Below are 17,246 nucleotides of genomic sequence, written 5' to 3'. Positions count from 1 at the left end.
TTCTATCTAGCTCAGGGTCATGGATCATTGACTCTGGGGCATCCAATCACCTGACTGGTAACTCTTCTCAGCTTCATTCTTTTCGCTCTTTCTCATCTCCCTCTCAGTCTGTCACCCTTGCTGATGGGTCCACTACACCTATCACTGGTGTTGGTCATATCTCCCCTCATCCTGCTCTTACCTTATCTTCTGTTTTATGTGTCCCAAAATCACCATTTAGTTTACTTTCGGTTAGCCAAATTACTAAATCTCTTCATTGTTCTGTCTCATTTTTCCCATCTTACTGTTTGTTTCAGGATCTCTCGACTCGGAAGACGATTGGAACGGGTCGTGAGGTAGATGGACTCTATCATCTTGACTGCCGGCCGCCTACTGTCTTACATAGCTCTGTGGATACATTTCAGTGTCATTGTCGCCTGGGGCATCCTTCACTTCAGCGGCTGCAGCAGACTTCTCTGGTTCCCGGACCTTTTTCTAGTTTTCAGTGTGTCCTGTGAACTCGGGAAGCACCGTCGTGTGTCGTTTCCGTCCCGGATCATTAGTCGAGTGTCTAGTCCATTTGAATTAGTCCATTCTGATGTATGGGGACCCTCTAGGGTCACGTCTAGTACTGGCTTTCGATATTTTATTGTGTTTATTGTTTATTGATGACTTCTCACGCATGACCTGGTTATATTTACTTAAGAGTCGATCCGACGTGTTCTTTGCTTTTCGCACATTTCATTCTGAAATTAAGAATCAATATAATTGCAATATTAAAAGTCTTCGTACTGACAATGCTAGAGAATATTTTTCTGATACTAATGGCTTTCAATCCTATCTCTCCCAACATGGGATTTTACATCAGTCTTCATGTGTGTACACCTCTCAACAGAATGGTGTTGCTGAGAGGAAACTTCGTTATTTGCTTGAAGTAGGTCGCACTCTTCTTTTTCAGATGAGTGTTCCTAAGGCATACTGGAGTGATGCCCTTCTCACGGTGTGTTTCTTAGCAAATCGCCTTCCTTCCTCTGTCTTAGAGGGTGCCTCTTCTTTCGAGATTTTATCTCCTAGTAAGGAACAGTTTCCTCTGACACCTCGTGTATTTGGATGCGTTTGTTTTGTTCATCACCTTGGACCTGGACGTGACAAACTCGATCCCCGGTCTGAGCGGTGTGTCTTTCTGGGGTATTCCCGCAAGCAGAAAGGCTATCGTTGATATAGCCCTCGTCTGCGTCGCTGGTTTGTCTCAGCCGATGTTACGTTCTTTGAGTCTGAGGCATTCTTCCAACATGGCGCGGCATCTTTCACCCCTTCTCTCGAGTCCGAGGTCTCGCTTCCCTTACCAGATCTACCTGCTTCTCTTTCGTCATCTCCTATTTCCGTGCGGCCAGCTTCTGCAGCTTCTACTTCTTCTGCCACGTTGGAGAAGCCAGCTCCACTTAAAATTACACAGCAGTATCAGCGGCGCCAAGTTACAGATAGGTCTCTTCTACCTCCTCTCGCACAATCATCTTCTGAGCCGATGATCCCTCTCTCCCGCTCTCAGGTATCTTCTCTTCCGCCTTCCTCTGTTGTTTCTGATTCTCCTATTGCATCTCGTACGAGATCCCGTTCCACTGCACATCCTATTTCGAAATTTGTTTCTTATGATAAGCTCCACCAGTACCTTCCAGAGCTTTGTTTCCTCCTTGTCTTCTATCTCTTTACCATAGTCAGTGGCTGAGGCTCTTGACCATCCTGGCTGGCGTGATGCTATGAACCTAGAAATGGGCGCTCTTCATAGTAATGATACATGGGATCTGGTTTCCCTATCCGCTGGTGCCCGTCCTGTTGGTTGTCGGTGAGTTTTCTCCATCAAATACCTCCCTGATGGCACTGTCGAGCGCTTAAAAGCACGGTTAGTCGCGAAAGAATACACTCAGACTTTTGGTGTTGACTACACTGAGACATTCAGTCCCGTTACGAAAATTCCCCCTGTCCGTGTGTTCCTGTCTCTTGCTGTTAATCATAGCTGGCCCCTTCATCAGCTGGATGTGAAGAATGCCTTCCTCCATAGCGACCTAACAGAGGAGGTGGATATGGAGCAACCACCAGGGTTTGTTGCTCAAGGGGAGACTTCCTACGTGTGTCGCCTACGCAAGTCACTATATGGCCTCAAACAATCTCCGCGTGCGTGGTTTGGGAGATTCAGTGAGGCAGTCATGCGCTTTGGCATGAAACAATGCGCAGTGGATCACTCAGTCTTCAGTTACCACTCTTCAGCTAGGTGTATTTTGTTGATAGTTTATGTGGATGACATAATTATCACAGGGAGCAATTCACAAGGTATACAACGTTTGAAAACCTTCTTGCAAAAGGAATTCTCTACTAAGGATTTGGGTCAGCTCAGGTATTTCTTGGGGCTGGTTGCTCGTTCTTCTAGAGGCTTGTTCCTATCACAGAGAAAGTATGTCTTGGACTTGCTAAAAGAAACAGGCAATCTTGGAGTTAAACCAGCTTCTGCACCCATGGATCCTAATGTGAAACACGTTCCAGAAGGAGAGTTGTTGGAGGATCCTGGCAGGTATCGCAGGCTTGTCGGTAAACTTATATATCTCACGGTTACTCGGCCAGATATTTCATATGCTGTTGGAGTTGTCAGTATATGAGCTCTCCACGTACTTCTCACTGGGCTGCGGTGACACAGATTCTTAAGTATTTGAAAGGGGCTCCAGGGAAGGGATTGATGTTCAAAAGACATGGCCATATGAAAGTTGAAGGCTTCTTTGATTCAGATTAGGCTGGATCCCCAGCAGATAGACGGTCCACCACTGGGTATTGTACATTTGTAGGTGGCAATCTTGTTTCATGGAAGAGTAAGAAGCAGGATGTTATAACTAAGTCCAGTGCAGAGGCTGAATACAGGGCAATGGCACAGACAAGCACAGAACTTATTTGGCTACGTTCACTTCTTTCTGAAATTGGCTTCATTTCATCTTCTCCTTCGCAGCTTTATTGCGACAACAAAGCTGCAATATACATTACCAACAATGCAGTCTTCCATGAGCGCACCAAGCATATTGAAGTGGATTGTCATTTTATCCGTCAAAGAATCCAGAAAAGAGATTTGCACTGTGTTTACTCGGTCAGGGGACCAATTAGCTGATATGTTTACAAAGTCCTTAAATAAGTCTAAATTGAATGATATATGTAACAAGCTAGGAATGTATGATATCTATATTCCAGCTTTAGGGGAAGTGTTGGAATATGTAACTTGCCTAAGGGCATTTAGGACTTTGTACATTCCTTTATGTTTTAGTATAAAGATATGAGTCAGGGGGAGATAACCCTGACTCATTTATTTTCTCTGTCTAAACTTTCATCTAACATCCTTTAATCTCTCTTTTTTTCTTTTAATCTTCTGATTTTTCATTTGTCAAGCGGTTTTCAGAGAAGAAGAGAGAGAACTCACGAAGAGAAGAAGGCTTTCGACCCTAACTAGTATGCCCTTTTTATTTTGGGAAATGTTATTCTCCCCCCCCCCCCCCCCTCCCTCTCTAACGGATCAAAGCCCCCCCTTTAATGTTATTCGTTGAGTTTTTAAAGGCAAAGAAAAACATTAATCTCTCTATGTTAACAGGTTTCATTCTTTCATTTTTTATTTTTTATTTTGTTTCAGAGAAATGCCTATTATCAGTATGGGTATCAGACTGAGATTATGTTCTTTAAGCCCTCCTTCTGAACCTTGTTGTTCCCAAGATCTAATAATTTAACTCCTGCCGAAAAAGAACCTCTAATTTTCTGAAAGTTTCATACTGTCGAAATACACTGACATGGATATGAATAGAAAACCATTAATGTTTCCTTCTCTGGTTTTTGGATCTTATTTATAATGTACTTATGTATTTTTTATGCATTTCTATTCATTTATTTTGTTCCAATGCATTTCTATTCATTTAGAGATACTTTATATACTAAATTTTTTATTAACTAATATTTAATAATATGTATGGAACATAGTCCCCGGTATGGGTATCAGACAGTCAGACTTGTCTTGGACACATCAACATCTGAGATATACCGGTGATATGCTTCAGTTCAGACACTTAGGCACAATGATAAAAATATCCCATAAAATCAGAAATTATTATGTACAATAATAACCTTTTGTTAATTCTTTATCAGTTTTTCAATTTTTTTGTCTTATTAATTTAATCATAGGCTTTTATGCTACCGATTAGTTTAATCATAGGCTACTGTGGTTCATTGAATTTTTTTGTCGTATGCAATTGTGGTTCATTTAATCGAGAAATTATATGATGCCCGACCATCAAGTCCCGTGAAGGTGCTTCAAAAGTACCACCCTTGATATTTGATCCAACAGCAGCCTCTTAAAAAGTGGGCTGCTTTTGGATCAAATATCAAGGGTGGTACCGTTTTGATGGTACTTCACGGTCGGGCATCATATAAAAACTCCATTTAATCATAGGCTCCACTGGCTTATTCTTTCTTCTAAGTTGCAATTTTTCAACTTTTTTGTTGGATTTTCCTGCATTTTTTTTTAGAGGAAAAGGATTGTGCGCTTGAGCGCCCCAAGCTTAGGTGCGCTCGAGTGCCCCAAACTCATGTGAGCCCACTTTGTTAGGATGATCCAAAGCATTCATTTGAAAGGCCCTCACATAGATGGGGTATGTACCAAAAATTAGCTCCATAGGATCATCCTAACCCATCCATTTATGGAGTATGGTCAAAATAGACAGACTCTGTTGGTTCACAAATCTGCCCATTTTTGCCCTTCACTTTTGGAGGGGTTAGGATGATTCAATGGACCTGATTTTTGGTACACACCCTATCTATGATGGGGCCTTGCAAATGAATGGTTTGGATCAGCACAAAAAATGTAGGACCCATGTCATTTGGCACTCGAGCGCACCTAAGCGCACAATCCTTTTCATAAGTTCGTGGGCTTCTAAGTTTTATTAACTTTTTTGTTGGCTTCTAAGTTGCATCATATAAAAATTCCTTCATTATTATCATAAGTTTGTAACTGCTGATTGCTTTTATTTGTCAAAATTGGTTGCAAAAATTTACATTATTTAAGTGTTTATTTCTAAAAGGGAATGCTAATAAGATATCGTTTGTCATTTAACAATCTATAGTACTATGCGGGGCATATACGAGTGATGGCGAGTGGGATGGCTCAAGTCTCCAACAATGGTTTGTTGGCATGGATCAATGGGTTGCAACAAGTGGAAGGCATTAATCTTGGCACGGTGGGCCTAGGCAGCTCACGCAATATTGCCTCTGTTTGTGTTGATTGGGGTTTGATTCATGCCGCAGTCAGATTTTGGAATCCCGACATGCACGTGTTTCGTTTTGGAATACAAGAGCTTTGTCCGACTTATGAAGATATTTGCATTATGCTCGACATTTCTCATGATGGTCCCTTGTTCAAGCCTTCCTTTAAGGACAGGTACGATAAGGCACTAAGTCATCTGATTGGGGTGCCAAAGAAGTCCCTAGCTCACTACCGTCATGCGAGTAATATCTTCCATCCTAAGCTAGAAGAAGTCTTTTCACCAAATAGATAATTGGATAAGGAGTATCGACGTTGCCGTGAAAATGCTTAGCACTATGTGCTTATACAGCTTTTCTCTTCCCAGGCCGATCAGAGTCATCGGACTTGATCCCGTTATATTTTGTAGACTTGGTTGATCAAGTTTGTCAAGGTGCAAATCTAGCTCCTACTGTCTTGGCCGAACTTTTTGATAGCCTAGATAGTGCTTGCCGATCTCCTGGATCCAACTTCTTGGGAAGTTCCGTCATTCTTTATGTAAGTGTTAGATGGTTTATTAAAAATGCTTGAATGAGGTGCTTGGTTATGGATAATTATTCCTGACATTCTTTTCTTTATTTAGGTTTGGTTAGTAGAGAGATTACGAATTTTGGCTTCACCACCTTTGCCAATACGAGCTTGGAGAAGGAGCTTTAATACTAGGGAGGTATTGATTTCATTCGATGATCCCGCCAGTTAGGCTATATGGCTTGAGGGTTGCGAAAGTACGAACATTGAATGGACTCTCCCATGGTCGCCCATTTGCTCTGCAGTCCTTGAGACTTCTTTCGGCCTCAACATGGTCGCCCATTTGCTCTGCAGTCCTTGAGACTTCTGGTCAGAAGTGCATTCGGATAATGGGTTTTTAGAGCATTTCCTTTTACTTGCCTCAGCAGATCCTCCGACAGTACTATGGAGCCCAACATCACATAGCGATGATGGATGTTTCGGCAGCGGACTCCTTTCGGCCTCAACCCTTGAAGATGAGGACAAAGAATGCGATTGATAAAGACTGGAATCGGTGAACCATCATCGCCCTTGAGAACACCTCCCCCTGACCCTACCCCTGCCAAATACCTCCGGATATGTTGGATAATTCAATGGATTCGACACTGCGCCATGAGAAACCCAACCCTGACCCTACCCCTGCCAAATACCTCCGGAAATTCCCACGTAAGACGATCTGTTGGATAATCCAAATGATTCGACACTGCGCCACGGGAAACCCAACCCTGACCCTACCCCTGAGCCTACCCCTGCATACCCTTGCATGCATGCATGTAAGACACTCATAGTAGAATATATCTATCATACTTAGCCAAATATTTTACAATTTGATTTTGTCAGAGGAAATTGAAAAAAGATGGACGAGACTGTCGACCAAGAATTTAAAGGCCAGGGACGTGTAGGTGATGATGACGTAGTTTTTGAAGGGGACTTAGAATACCATTATGATGAAGAAGAATATGTAGAAGAACCTTATGATGACGACATAGTGTTGAGTCCGAACGCAAGGTCACCGACAGTTTTATGGTCACACGTAGTCAGAGGAAAGAAAGCCGACCAAGGACATGGGGGAACCAAAAAGTGGCAATGTAAGCACTGTAAGAAGATTTACACTGGGACTTATACAAGGGTGCACGCACACCTTATGAAAGCAGCAAGAAGTCAAGGTTAAGGAACAGCATATTGCAGTGTAGTTGCAAAAGACAAAGAATTACAAGAGCATATCAGAAGACAAGTCTAACGAGCAGAGAATTTACCTGGGAGAGTGCCACTGAAGAAACCACGGTTAGACGTGCTTGGCAAGTCTTCCAGCTCTGGTCGGACTTCGTCAAGTAAGGTTGATGAATCACCAATTGGCAAGTCTTTTAGAGCAAAGGATAGAGACGATGTTGATCATAAAGTACTGCAATTTTTTACCGCTAATGGGATTTCCTTTAACGTCCTCCGATCTCCATATTTTCAAGAGATGGTAACTGCAACCAATTGTGTGCCTGGATACAAGTTGCCTTCTTATGAGAAAGCAAGAACAACTTTATTGGACTATTAGAAAGAGAAGGTCACAGGAGATTTAGGTGTTCTAAGAGAAAAATGGCATGAATGAACATGGGCTTTCTATTGTCTCTGATGGATGGACAAACGTGAAGAACAAAGCCCTGATTAATGTACTGGCATCGAATATGTTCGGTTCGATGTTTCTCTATGCGCACGACTTCTCTGCCGTGGAGAAATCAGGAAAAAACATTGCAAAGTTTTTGTTGGAAGCCATTCAAGAAGTAGGGCCTTTTAATGTTGTGCAAGAAGTGACAGATAATGCAGCCAATTGCAAGCTGGCTGGGACAGAGGTTAATAAAGTTTATCCCCACATATTTTGGTCTCCTTGTGTGGTTCACACATTAAATCTGATATTCAAAGACTTGGCCAAGCATAAACACCTAAGTTGGATTGGAGAGACTTACCATTCCTACAAGGATGTCGTCAAATACATTACCAATCATTCGCAAGCTCTTACTATATTTAGAAGCAATTCAAAGTTTGAGTTGCTGAAAGTTGCGAAGACTAGATTTGCAACTCATTATACTACACTGAAGAGACTTCTTGACGTAAGGGAGGCGTTGCAGATGACAATATTGACAGATGCTTGGAAAGATTGGCTGAATGCTTGCACTGACAGAGTGATGATAGATAGGGGCAAAAATACAACTAGGTGTATAGTCTATGATGAATTTTGGACGAACATAAGATTGGCATTATTAATTACGAAGCCCATCTATAAAATGATTAAGTTCACTGACCAGGGAGGATGTATAATATCATAAGTGTACGAAGGCATAGACAATATGTTAGGGCAAATAAAAGATAACTTGAAAGATGTGCCTGACATGTACAATCATATTCATGGTATTATGTTGGAACGCTGGGGGAAGATGAATGTTCGAATGCATGCCTTGGTTCATGTACTCACTCCAAAATATTATGAGCCTACATATCTCAATATTCCAGCACCAGGCGATGGTAAACGAGTCACCCCATGTACGTAATTGTTTTTCGTATTGTAAATTTTCATAATGTAATTGTATTTATCTTCATTTATGTTGCCGACTGATCAATTATTCAATTTTATTTTCAGATAAAGACCCTAAAATCATGGATGTTGTTTATGATGCCATTAAGGCTCTCTCCCCTGATGCTGAGATGAGCAATACGATTAGACATCAATTATATGATTCCATAGGAAAGGTTGGAAGGTTTACCGGTAATTTTGCCAGGGAGGATGCGAAAGATCCCAAGGTGTATGTGACCAAATGGTGGCACTTTCATGGAATTCATGTACCAGAGTTATACAGTCAGTGGCCATCAAAGTTCTCTCACAGCCTATTAGCACATCTTCTGCAGAGAGAGTATGGAGCAGGTATAGCTTCATACACAACGTAAATCGTAATCGCTTAAATTCACATCGTGCTGATACCCTTGTGTACATCCACTCAAATCTTCGACTCATATTCAGGTTTAAGCTCTGCAATTAGTTTTTGCATGTAATAATTGTTTTTCATTACTTATGTCGGATTATTTATTTAATTTGGAATTTATTATTTAGATATAATGATACTGCATATAAAGAATGACCAAATAGGAAATGGGACATCAACCCAGAGCTCCCAGTTATGGATGACTCCTCTATCAGAATAGAGGACATGCGATGTCAGGATCTCGATAATGATTTCTCTAGACCTTCTACAATTCGTGCATCATCTTCTCAAGCATTACCTTCAGGTCCTTTACTCATTATTTGTGACCTAGACGACGATGACGAAGCTGCAGGATCTGGGACTCGAAGAGTGGTCAACAACTCGGAACCTAAAATTACACGACCATCCAACACTCAAGGTCGTATTACTAGTTTCCTGGGGGGTGGAGAACGTACAAGGGGAGGTACAATTTCACACTTGAAGAGACATATTTAAAATCTTTTAACACTTTCAATTTCCCAGTGAAGATATTAGTTTTATAAATATTAATTCATTTCTTTCAATTTTTTCTTTACAGAAAATGTAGAAGGAACAGGAGAAGGAAGAGGACGAACTAATCTTGGGAAAGAGGAAAAGCTAACTTTATATCTTTTTATTTGAAAAGACTGAAGAAATTCTGTAATAATTTTGATATTTGGCATTTTGGCTTTTTGGAGACTGAATTTTTTTGTTTAATGGTGGAGTCCTTAATGTAAAATTGTTATAATTTCGGTATTTGGAGAATCATGTTTATGTTTAATGGTGTACAGCTAAATGCTCAGATTTTCAGGTATTTTTTCTTAAATTTTATCGTTTTTTAATTCTTAATCGCTCCCCGGCGAATCTCCGGCGACTCTCTGACAACTCCCCGACGAATCCCAGGCGAACCCACGATTCCGGCTCCCAACCATCCCCGGAGCCTTCGATTCCCGCTTTCGAATCCCGTTTTCGATTCCCGCCCTGGCAACCTTGGAGTGGACATCAATTACGCTCTGTGCCCACCCAGTGGTATACCTTCCAATCTATCAGTTTGGACCCACATATGCATTTGCAAATCCCTTTGAAAAGCAAACAATTGTTTTCTAAAATCATTTGATAAACAATTTATCAAATCCATGTGGGCAGACATATTTCAAAGGCATGGCTAAGATCGAAACAGTATATGACTTTCCTATTTTATAAGGGTGGAGGATTCCTTGTTAGGCATCCCTATTGATCCCATGGGTTACCCTAAGACCCATCACTACTTGTAAGTGACCTCGATGTGGGACCACTGTCAGAGACCAAAGCCATAAGGCGAGCCCACAGACCCATATGACCTCTCAGGTGTAAGCACATAAAAAGGGTCTTGACTGACACAACAGCCTTATCCATATTCTTGTCCACGGGCTATTCTGTAAATGATCCAGTTCAGTGTGAACCATTCACCGCACCCATGCTACCTGCTTAGGGTCGAGTGCCCAATTGATCGAGATAAGCCACCCCAACTCGTTATGGAAGCAGGTCTGATGCTGGTTGTGTCCGGGAAGAGATATCTGGTCTCAACGCCAACCAGAAACATTTTAGGTATGCAAAGAGATGGAATGTCATATCTCCCTGCCCCTAAGGATCTGTGAATCCATGGGGAAGACCATTCCTACGATGCTGCCTAAAGAGGGATGCATGTTAATAAGCACATCACACACCCTTGTAAAGTACCTAGTAGGTGTCATAAAATGGAATGAAAGAAGGTTAAATACATCAAACACTAGCTTTAAGGGCATACACTCTTAAAATTTCTTTGCTATATGTTTGGTGTGTCGAGTTTAGCTCACCTTCATCCTTACTTAACTCCAGATCAGATTTGGACCACAGTTTGGCATAGACCTTGCATCTGCACCAAAAACCAAAGTTAAAGTACTTACATGTTATGCATCTCCAGCCTCCTCGGTTTTCTTCACACTAGATGTTCTTGATTCTTATTTCCTTCTTCGACTTTGACACCACGCTCTCTCACTAGACTTCTTTTCAGTTACTAGTTCTTGAGCCATTCAAATCGATTAGAGCTTTAGTGTTTCCGATCCAGGCTTCAGAGTTTCAGAAAGCAATGTTCCTTCGGAACTTGACATCAACACATATGAAGAGAATAGAAGTCGTCGAGAGGAGCGTCGCACACCAGATGCATTTCCACTATTATAGAGGACTTTTTTACATTACCGCGTTGGTTTTTCCCTGCATGTTTTTTTCTTGTTTACAGCATAGTGATTGTAAAATTTTAGTAATATGAATGTGATTGTATCTTCCTAGTCATTAGATAATCCCATTCCTAGGCTGCTTCTTTTAGTATTAATGAATATATTGCCACTTTTCAAAGAAAAACCTAAGAAATAATGTGGGAAATTCAAAACAATGACCTAAAAAATTAAAATAGGAACTCAAATACCATCATAGAATGTGATGTGGCAAACATGCTGGCGTGGGATTGCAAAAAGTATCCTGGTCCTTGGAAGTTGGCTAGTATCCTATCAAAAATCCTAGATCTATATTCGATCTTTCGTCCGAAATTCATTCATATGAAGAGGTCTGCAAATGATTGAGCGGAAACACTTGGGAGAGATGGGGTGGAAAAGGAAGAGGTGTTACTGATCGACTCTAGGTAATATCAGATTTTATGTGTTTTTGGCCAGGTTCCCGATTAGGCATTTATCATTACAGTGGGTTGTAATGTGATCTTTGTGCGGGACGACTAGTCCACTTCCATTGTTCTTTGGTTTTGTAATTATTTTTTTTAATAATAGTTTCTGATTAACAATCATTCACTTTTCAAATAAAATTAAAATGGAAGGTAATCATGATGAAGAAAAGTCAGGTTCAGGCTGTACTTGTGTTCAGACTTCAGAATAGGTGTAGGAGATTGGAGGCAAGAAGGCATTAGAAATAAGTGTGCAGGCATGGTTTTAGAAAGTTCATGAATTTTACAAAATGAAGATTCAGCTGTATCAAGAACCACCTCTTCTCTTTGAAAGATTCAAATCTGAGGACAGATTTTCTTCAACCCGGGGAGGAAAATGCAACCCAGATCATAGATCATTATTACAAGAGGAAGCGGACCCATCCAAAAGTCGGTTTAAAAATAAACAAGACTACCATCCATAATAGTTTAAAACTATCAAACACCTAGTAAGATGCATTGTCGCGCATGTCTAGTAATTTAGTACATACAAAATTTCACATGTAATTGAGATAAATATTTGTACATAAAACATGCACCACATTTTGCATGCAATTAATATACATATAATTATGTAATACATAGTGATAATATAGTAACAATTATAACACTTACAATTTTGGTTTTTGCATTTCGGTGATTTCGGTTTCTGTTTTAGTGAGGATGGAAATGGGAACATTTCGGCCATTTCGTGTTGGTTTCAGAGGAAATTTAAAACCATGGCAACAGGAGATCCAATCAACGCCCAAGATTTTCCTCATTTGTTCCCAAAGGAGACCCCAAATCGGCAACAAAGCCCACAATTACATTCATCATGCCAATTCACGCATGCCTATTCACAAATTCACGCAGATTCACTCGCTTCACAGCAGATTCATGCGAATTCACAGTGATTCATGTCGATTCACATCCAGATTCATGCCGCATGTTGAAGATTTATATTAGTATATTTTGTTATTTGAATTTCTCTCTTAATTGTTTCCCTCCTTAATTATTAGTTATGAAAGGGGGAAAGATAATGGTAAAAGAGGAGTTGATTTGATTTTCTAAAATAATATAATTATAAAGAGAAAATGTCCAATGTTTTCCTTTTGTTTTCTTCTCTAATTTGCACTAGTAGGTGTGATTCTCGTTCAAACCTAGTAAAACACCCACACACGCATAGTCGGGCTACATCATCTGATATCTTGAGTACTGTGATCGAGACGTTCGTTGATAGTAACAAGAACGAGGCAGATGACCCAAGCAGCGGTACAGGAGCTGTTGGAAGACCCATAGAGAGAGATCACAGCACTGAAGAGCGTAGAGGGACTCACGAAACAGTAGAGATCGGTCTAGGCTTCTTCTCAAGCAGTGGATAGCGGATTAGACGTAGACACCATGAGCCAGCGAAAGGGTTATCCGCCGCAACAACCAGCGAGAGTTGAGGCTGCCAAAGGTGATTCCGGGAGCTGAGAATTAGGTCTTAAGATTGAGATCCCCGAGTTCCATGGAGGGTTAACGCACAGGTTTTCACCATGAAAGAGATACTTCAGTTCAAGGAGATTCCAGAGGATCGGGTGATTCCTCTTATCACTACTTGACATTGTGGGAAAGACGTTGCATACTAGCAGCAGATGAAAGTGATTAGACAAAGGCAAGACAAAGAGAAGATCGCCACATGGGATAAATTGAAGAAAAAGATGAAATCAGAGTTTCTTCCTTACAATTACACTCGTCTATTGTTCCAACCGTTGTAGAACCTAAAACAAGGGATATTACGAGTACACTAAGAAATTTCACCAATTAATTGCCCAGAACGATTCTATTTTTCGAAAAAATTGCCCAGAACGATTTATCCGAATCAGACGAGCAATTAGATGCTAGATATATTGGAGGTTTGAGGCAAACTATACAAGATTCATTAGTTTTGTTCGATTGTTGGAGTATATCCGTAGCAGATCAACGTAAAATTGTGATTAAAAGGCAGTTGGAGCACACCAGGCAATATAGGAGTGTCCCTACTAATAATACTAGACTCCCCTGCAAGGGGCGCACAAATTGGTGCTCCTGTGCAGAGGGCGGCTCAACCCCAAACCCAGCCAACACAAGCAGTGCAGCCAAGCCGAGGTACAATGCTTTCAGACCAAGATGCTTTAAGTTTGGGGAGATGGGGCATCGAGCTAATGAATGCAAGAAAGATGGTCGTGAAGGGAAACAATTGCTTGTTGAAGAGGTAGATTATGACGAGGATGAGAGTGACTTTGTGGATTACTCTGCACCACCAGTGTTTGATTCCTATGAAGATGGTGTTGAGGAGGAGATATTGCACGGTGATGTAAGGAAAGAGATTGTGGTCAAGAAAGTGTTTATGACACCGAGAGATGGATATGGTGATGACTGTCTTCACAATATCCATACCACTTGAGCAATTGGGAGGGGGGGAGGACCAAAAAAAAAATTGAAACATAGGCAATAACAAAAAAACACCCCAAATCCAAGTTAATATACAGCAATCAAAGTACCAAAATTACTTTTACTCTCTTCTTCCAAAACTTAGGATGGAATGCTAAAAAGCCTACATTCTTATCGTTAGAGCACTATTTCCTTCATATTTCCTCCCGTTTACCCATAAAGTGGTTTATGCTGATCAAAACGCATGAGAGAAAATTTAGACATAATCAATAACATAAACACAATCCATGGTTGCATAAAGTTAACAAGTATCACTAATCACAGGTAATCTAGGTACACGTGAAAGGATTTCCTACTCACCTTTGCTAAGTGTTCAAGCAATGATGAGGCTTCTTCCTCCGCTGCGATCTGCAACTCCAAAAGTCGCTGCATCTCTGAATCAACAGAGTCAGAATCAGCTTCTGCATCTCTCAACATGATCAGAAATCCTTCCTTCTCCTTCTCAGTCGCAGCGAGGCTCTCGCTAACCCTCTCTGCCCTCTCGAAATCTTCTGCCTCACAAGCTTCCTCAAGCTCCTTTTCCAGTTCCTTGTACTTAATAGATGCTAAATTCACGCTATTTGTGGCTTCCCTTCTCTTCTTCGCTGATTCCTTTCTCGATGAGGAAACCGAAGCAGCTGTTTCGCGGATCTTCTCGAATTCTCTAGAGATCTTAGCTCTAATCAACTCTAATTTCTCCTCAACTGAACTGCACACATCTCTTCCTTTGTATTCCTCCTCTGAATGCATCTGTTTGATTGATTCCTCATTTTCCTTCCTCAAATTCTCGCCATTTAATGCAGATCTAGATGCATCTCTGGCTTCTTCTTCTTCTACTTGTCGTTTTTCACTGGATGTAGGTTTTTCAGGTAATTCACTTTCCGATAGTCGAATCTCGTCGATCAATGGGATCACTGATATGGCTAGTGGGGAATGAGAATTGGGTGATTCATGATGAGGAGCGTTTGATATTGTATGTGACGCATTGTCAGAATTGGCAAGAGAGAGAGAAGGTGGATGGTGTTGGGGATCAGTAGGCATGAAAGAGTCAGTTTGAGAAACTAGGGGATGGATGGAAGGTGCGGGTGAGGGAAGGGAATCAGAAGTAGAAAGAGAATGATGGATTTGTTTGGGGTCGGAATCGGGATTGGAATCTCGGCCGTAACCGATCCTGACGGCTCCTCTCTTTTTCTTTCTGGAGATGATGGGCCGGGAGGATTGATTGATTTCTGAAGCAGAATTGGAATGGGAATGATGAGGGGATTGTGATTGAGGAGGAGGAGGGTTTTGAGATGGTAGGAGGGTGAGATCAGTGAAGAGATTGAGGTCGAGGGGTTGGGAAGATTGGTGATTTTGGATTTCTAAAGTAGAAGAAGTAGGTGAAGAAGAAGAAGTAGGGTCGATTAGGACCATGCCCTCGAATAGGGATCCAAAATCATCCATCCCTTCGGATGCCATAGCTGTTTCTCGATCAAAACACACTCAGAAACAGCACGAATTATATTACATACATAGAGAGAGAGAATAGAGAGAAAAGAAAAAAAACCTTTCCTTCTACTCCTTCATTAACTTTAGCTGGAAAAAAAAACAAAAAATAGGGATTTTTGAGACAGATGAGCGGAAGAAGGGGGAACAAAAAAGGGCGTCGCGTTGAGAATAACGGAGATGGAGAGTTGCGGGGCTTGACGCAACTTGGACGGTGTCGAGGGAGATCTAAGAGGCAAGAGTCGTAAATCACTAGTCTTGTAAATAAGAAGGTAGTATAAAGGCACTACCATGTTTTAACATTTGCACTAAATTACCTTGTCTGTTCTTTCTTAGTGCAATTATGGAAAAAAAAGGTAAAAAGAAACACCGTTGCAGGGGATCGAACCCGTGTCACCCGCGTGACAGGCGGGAATAATGACCACTTTACAACAACGACTTTCGCTATAAACTTTACTATTATAATTAAAGTTAATAAATAATTTGAAAACACAAACTTATTGGCTTGAAAAACTTTTTCCTATTTTAAATATAAATTTACTCATATATATATATACACGAGGGAAATGATTGTGAGCTTGAAGCTCATATAGCTTATATGAGCTTGAGGGCCCAAACACATGTGGGCCCACATTATTAGGATGATCCAAAGCATTCATTTGAAAGGCCCTTACATAGATAGGGTGTGTACAAAAAATCAGCTCCATAGGATCATCCTAACTCATCCAAAAGTGGATGGCAAAATGGATAGACACTGTTTGCCACAAATCTGCCCATTTTTTCCCTCCGCTTTTGGAGGAGTTAGGATGATCTAATGGAGCTGATTTTTGGTACACACTCTATCTATGATGGGGCCTTGCAAATGAATGGTTTGGATCACCACAAAAAATGTGGGACCCATGTGTTTGGGCCCTCAAGCTCATATAAGCTATATGAGCTTGAAGCTCACAATCATTTTCCTCTCTCTCTCTCTCTCTCTCTCTCTCTCTCTCTCTCTCTCTCTCTCTCTCTCTCTCTCTATCTATATATATATATATATATATATATATATATATATATATATATATATATATATATATATATACTACTATATACTACTATATAGGAAGAGGAAAAAGGTTTTCTGTTTTTAAACTCTCGATTTTTCTCCTTCACTCTCTCTCATGGGATTTTACCTTCTTGCCCCTCTTCATAAGGTTTGAAATGAATTTCTACTATGCATCCTCCGACGTGAGAAAATGCACAAAATATGTTATTTTAGTCACCTGTAAAATCTATTGATTTAGAGATATTTTTATTGTTAGAGATTTTTTTCCCTGTTTTTTCTTTGGTAAATCCTGACATTGAGACCACGTCTCTCTGTCCCACCCTGTGTTTTTGGCAAAAACATACGGTAGGTCCTCTCTCCCACGAAGCCTCTTTCCAAAACCCTTTCATCTTCTTCTATTTTCGTCGGAAGCACGTTTAGAAAGAAAGGAATCTTCCATTGTTTTCTCTAACCCAGGTTTGTAGGGATTTCTGCTTCTTCTTCTTCTACTACTTTTTCCTTCCCACAAATTGATTTCTGTAGGCTTTTCTCTCAGCCACGTTTTTAGGGATTTTGTTCTTCTTCTTCTACTTTTTCCTTCCCACAAATTCATTTCACAAATTAATTCTTTTATTTATTTGGTTGTATTGATTTTGTAAAGGGATTGTTTTTACCCCAACATGTGGATTGAGAAAAATCCAAAAAATCAGTTACTTCACCCCAAAATTTGCAACTGACCTCTCTATTTCAAATTGATTGCTTTCCTTATCGTGGGTTCCATGC

The 17,246-nt window shown here is 40.7% G+C and overlaps 1 protein-coding gene across 1 annotated transcript in view; it reads right to left on the bottom strand.

The window, feature by feature from the left end:
* Nucleotides 1–15,667, bottom strand: part of LOC143854657 (neurofilament light protein) — a 31,911-nt gene extending 16,244 nt beyond the window's left edge. Inside the window, exon 1 of the mRNA XM_077364722.1 lies at nucleotides 14,273–15,667. Coding sequence (XP_077220837.1) covers nucleotides 14,273–15,409 — 1,137 coding nt within the window. The 5' untranslated portion in view covers nucleotides 15,410–15,667. The remainder of the gene's footprint in view (nucleotides 1–14,272) is intronic.
* Nucleotides 15,668–17,246: the final 1,579 nt, after the last annotated feature.

The sequence above is a fragment of the Tasmannia lanceolata genome, unplaced genomic scaffold (assembly GCF_043159265.1).
Source record: "Tasmannia lanceolata isolate RefF3 unplaced genomic scaffold, GAP_Taslan_0.1 ptg000003l, whole genome shotgun sequence".
Classification (NCBI taxonomy): Eukaryota; Viridiplantae; Streptophyta; class Magnoliopsida; order Canellales; family Winteraceae; genus Tasmannia; species Tasmannia lanceolata.
Note: the sequence above shows the minus strand (reverse complement) of the source record. Positions and strands in the feature narration are given on the sequence as shown.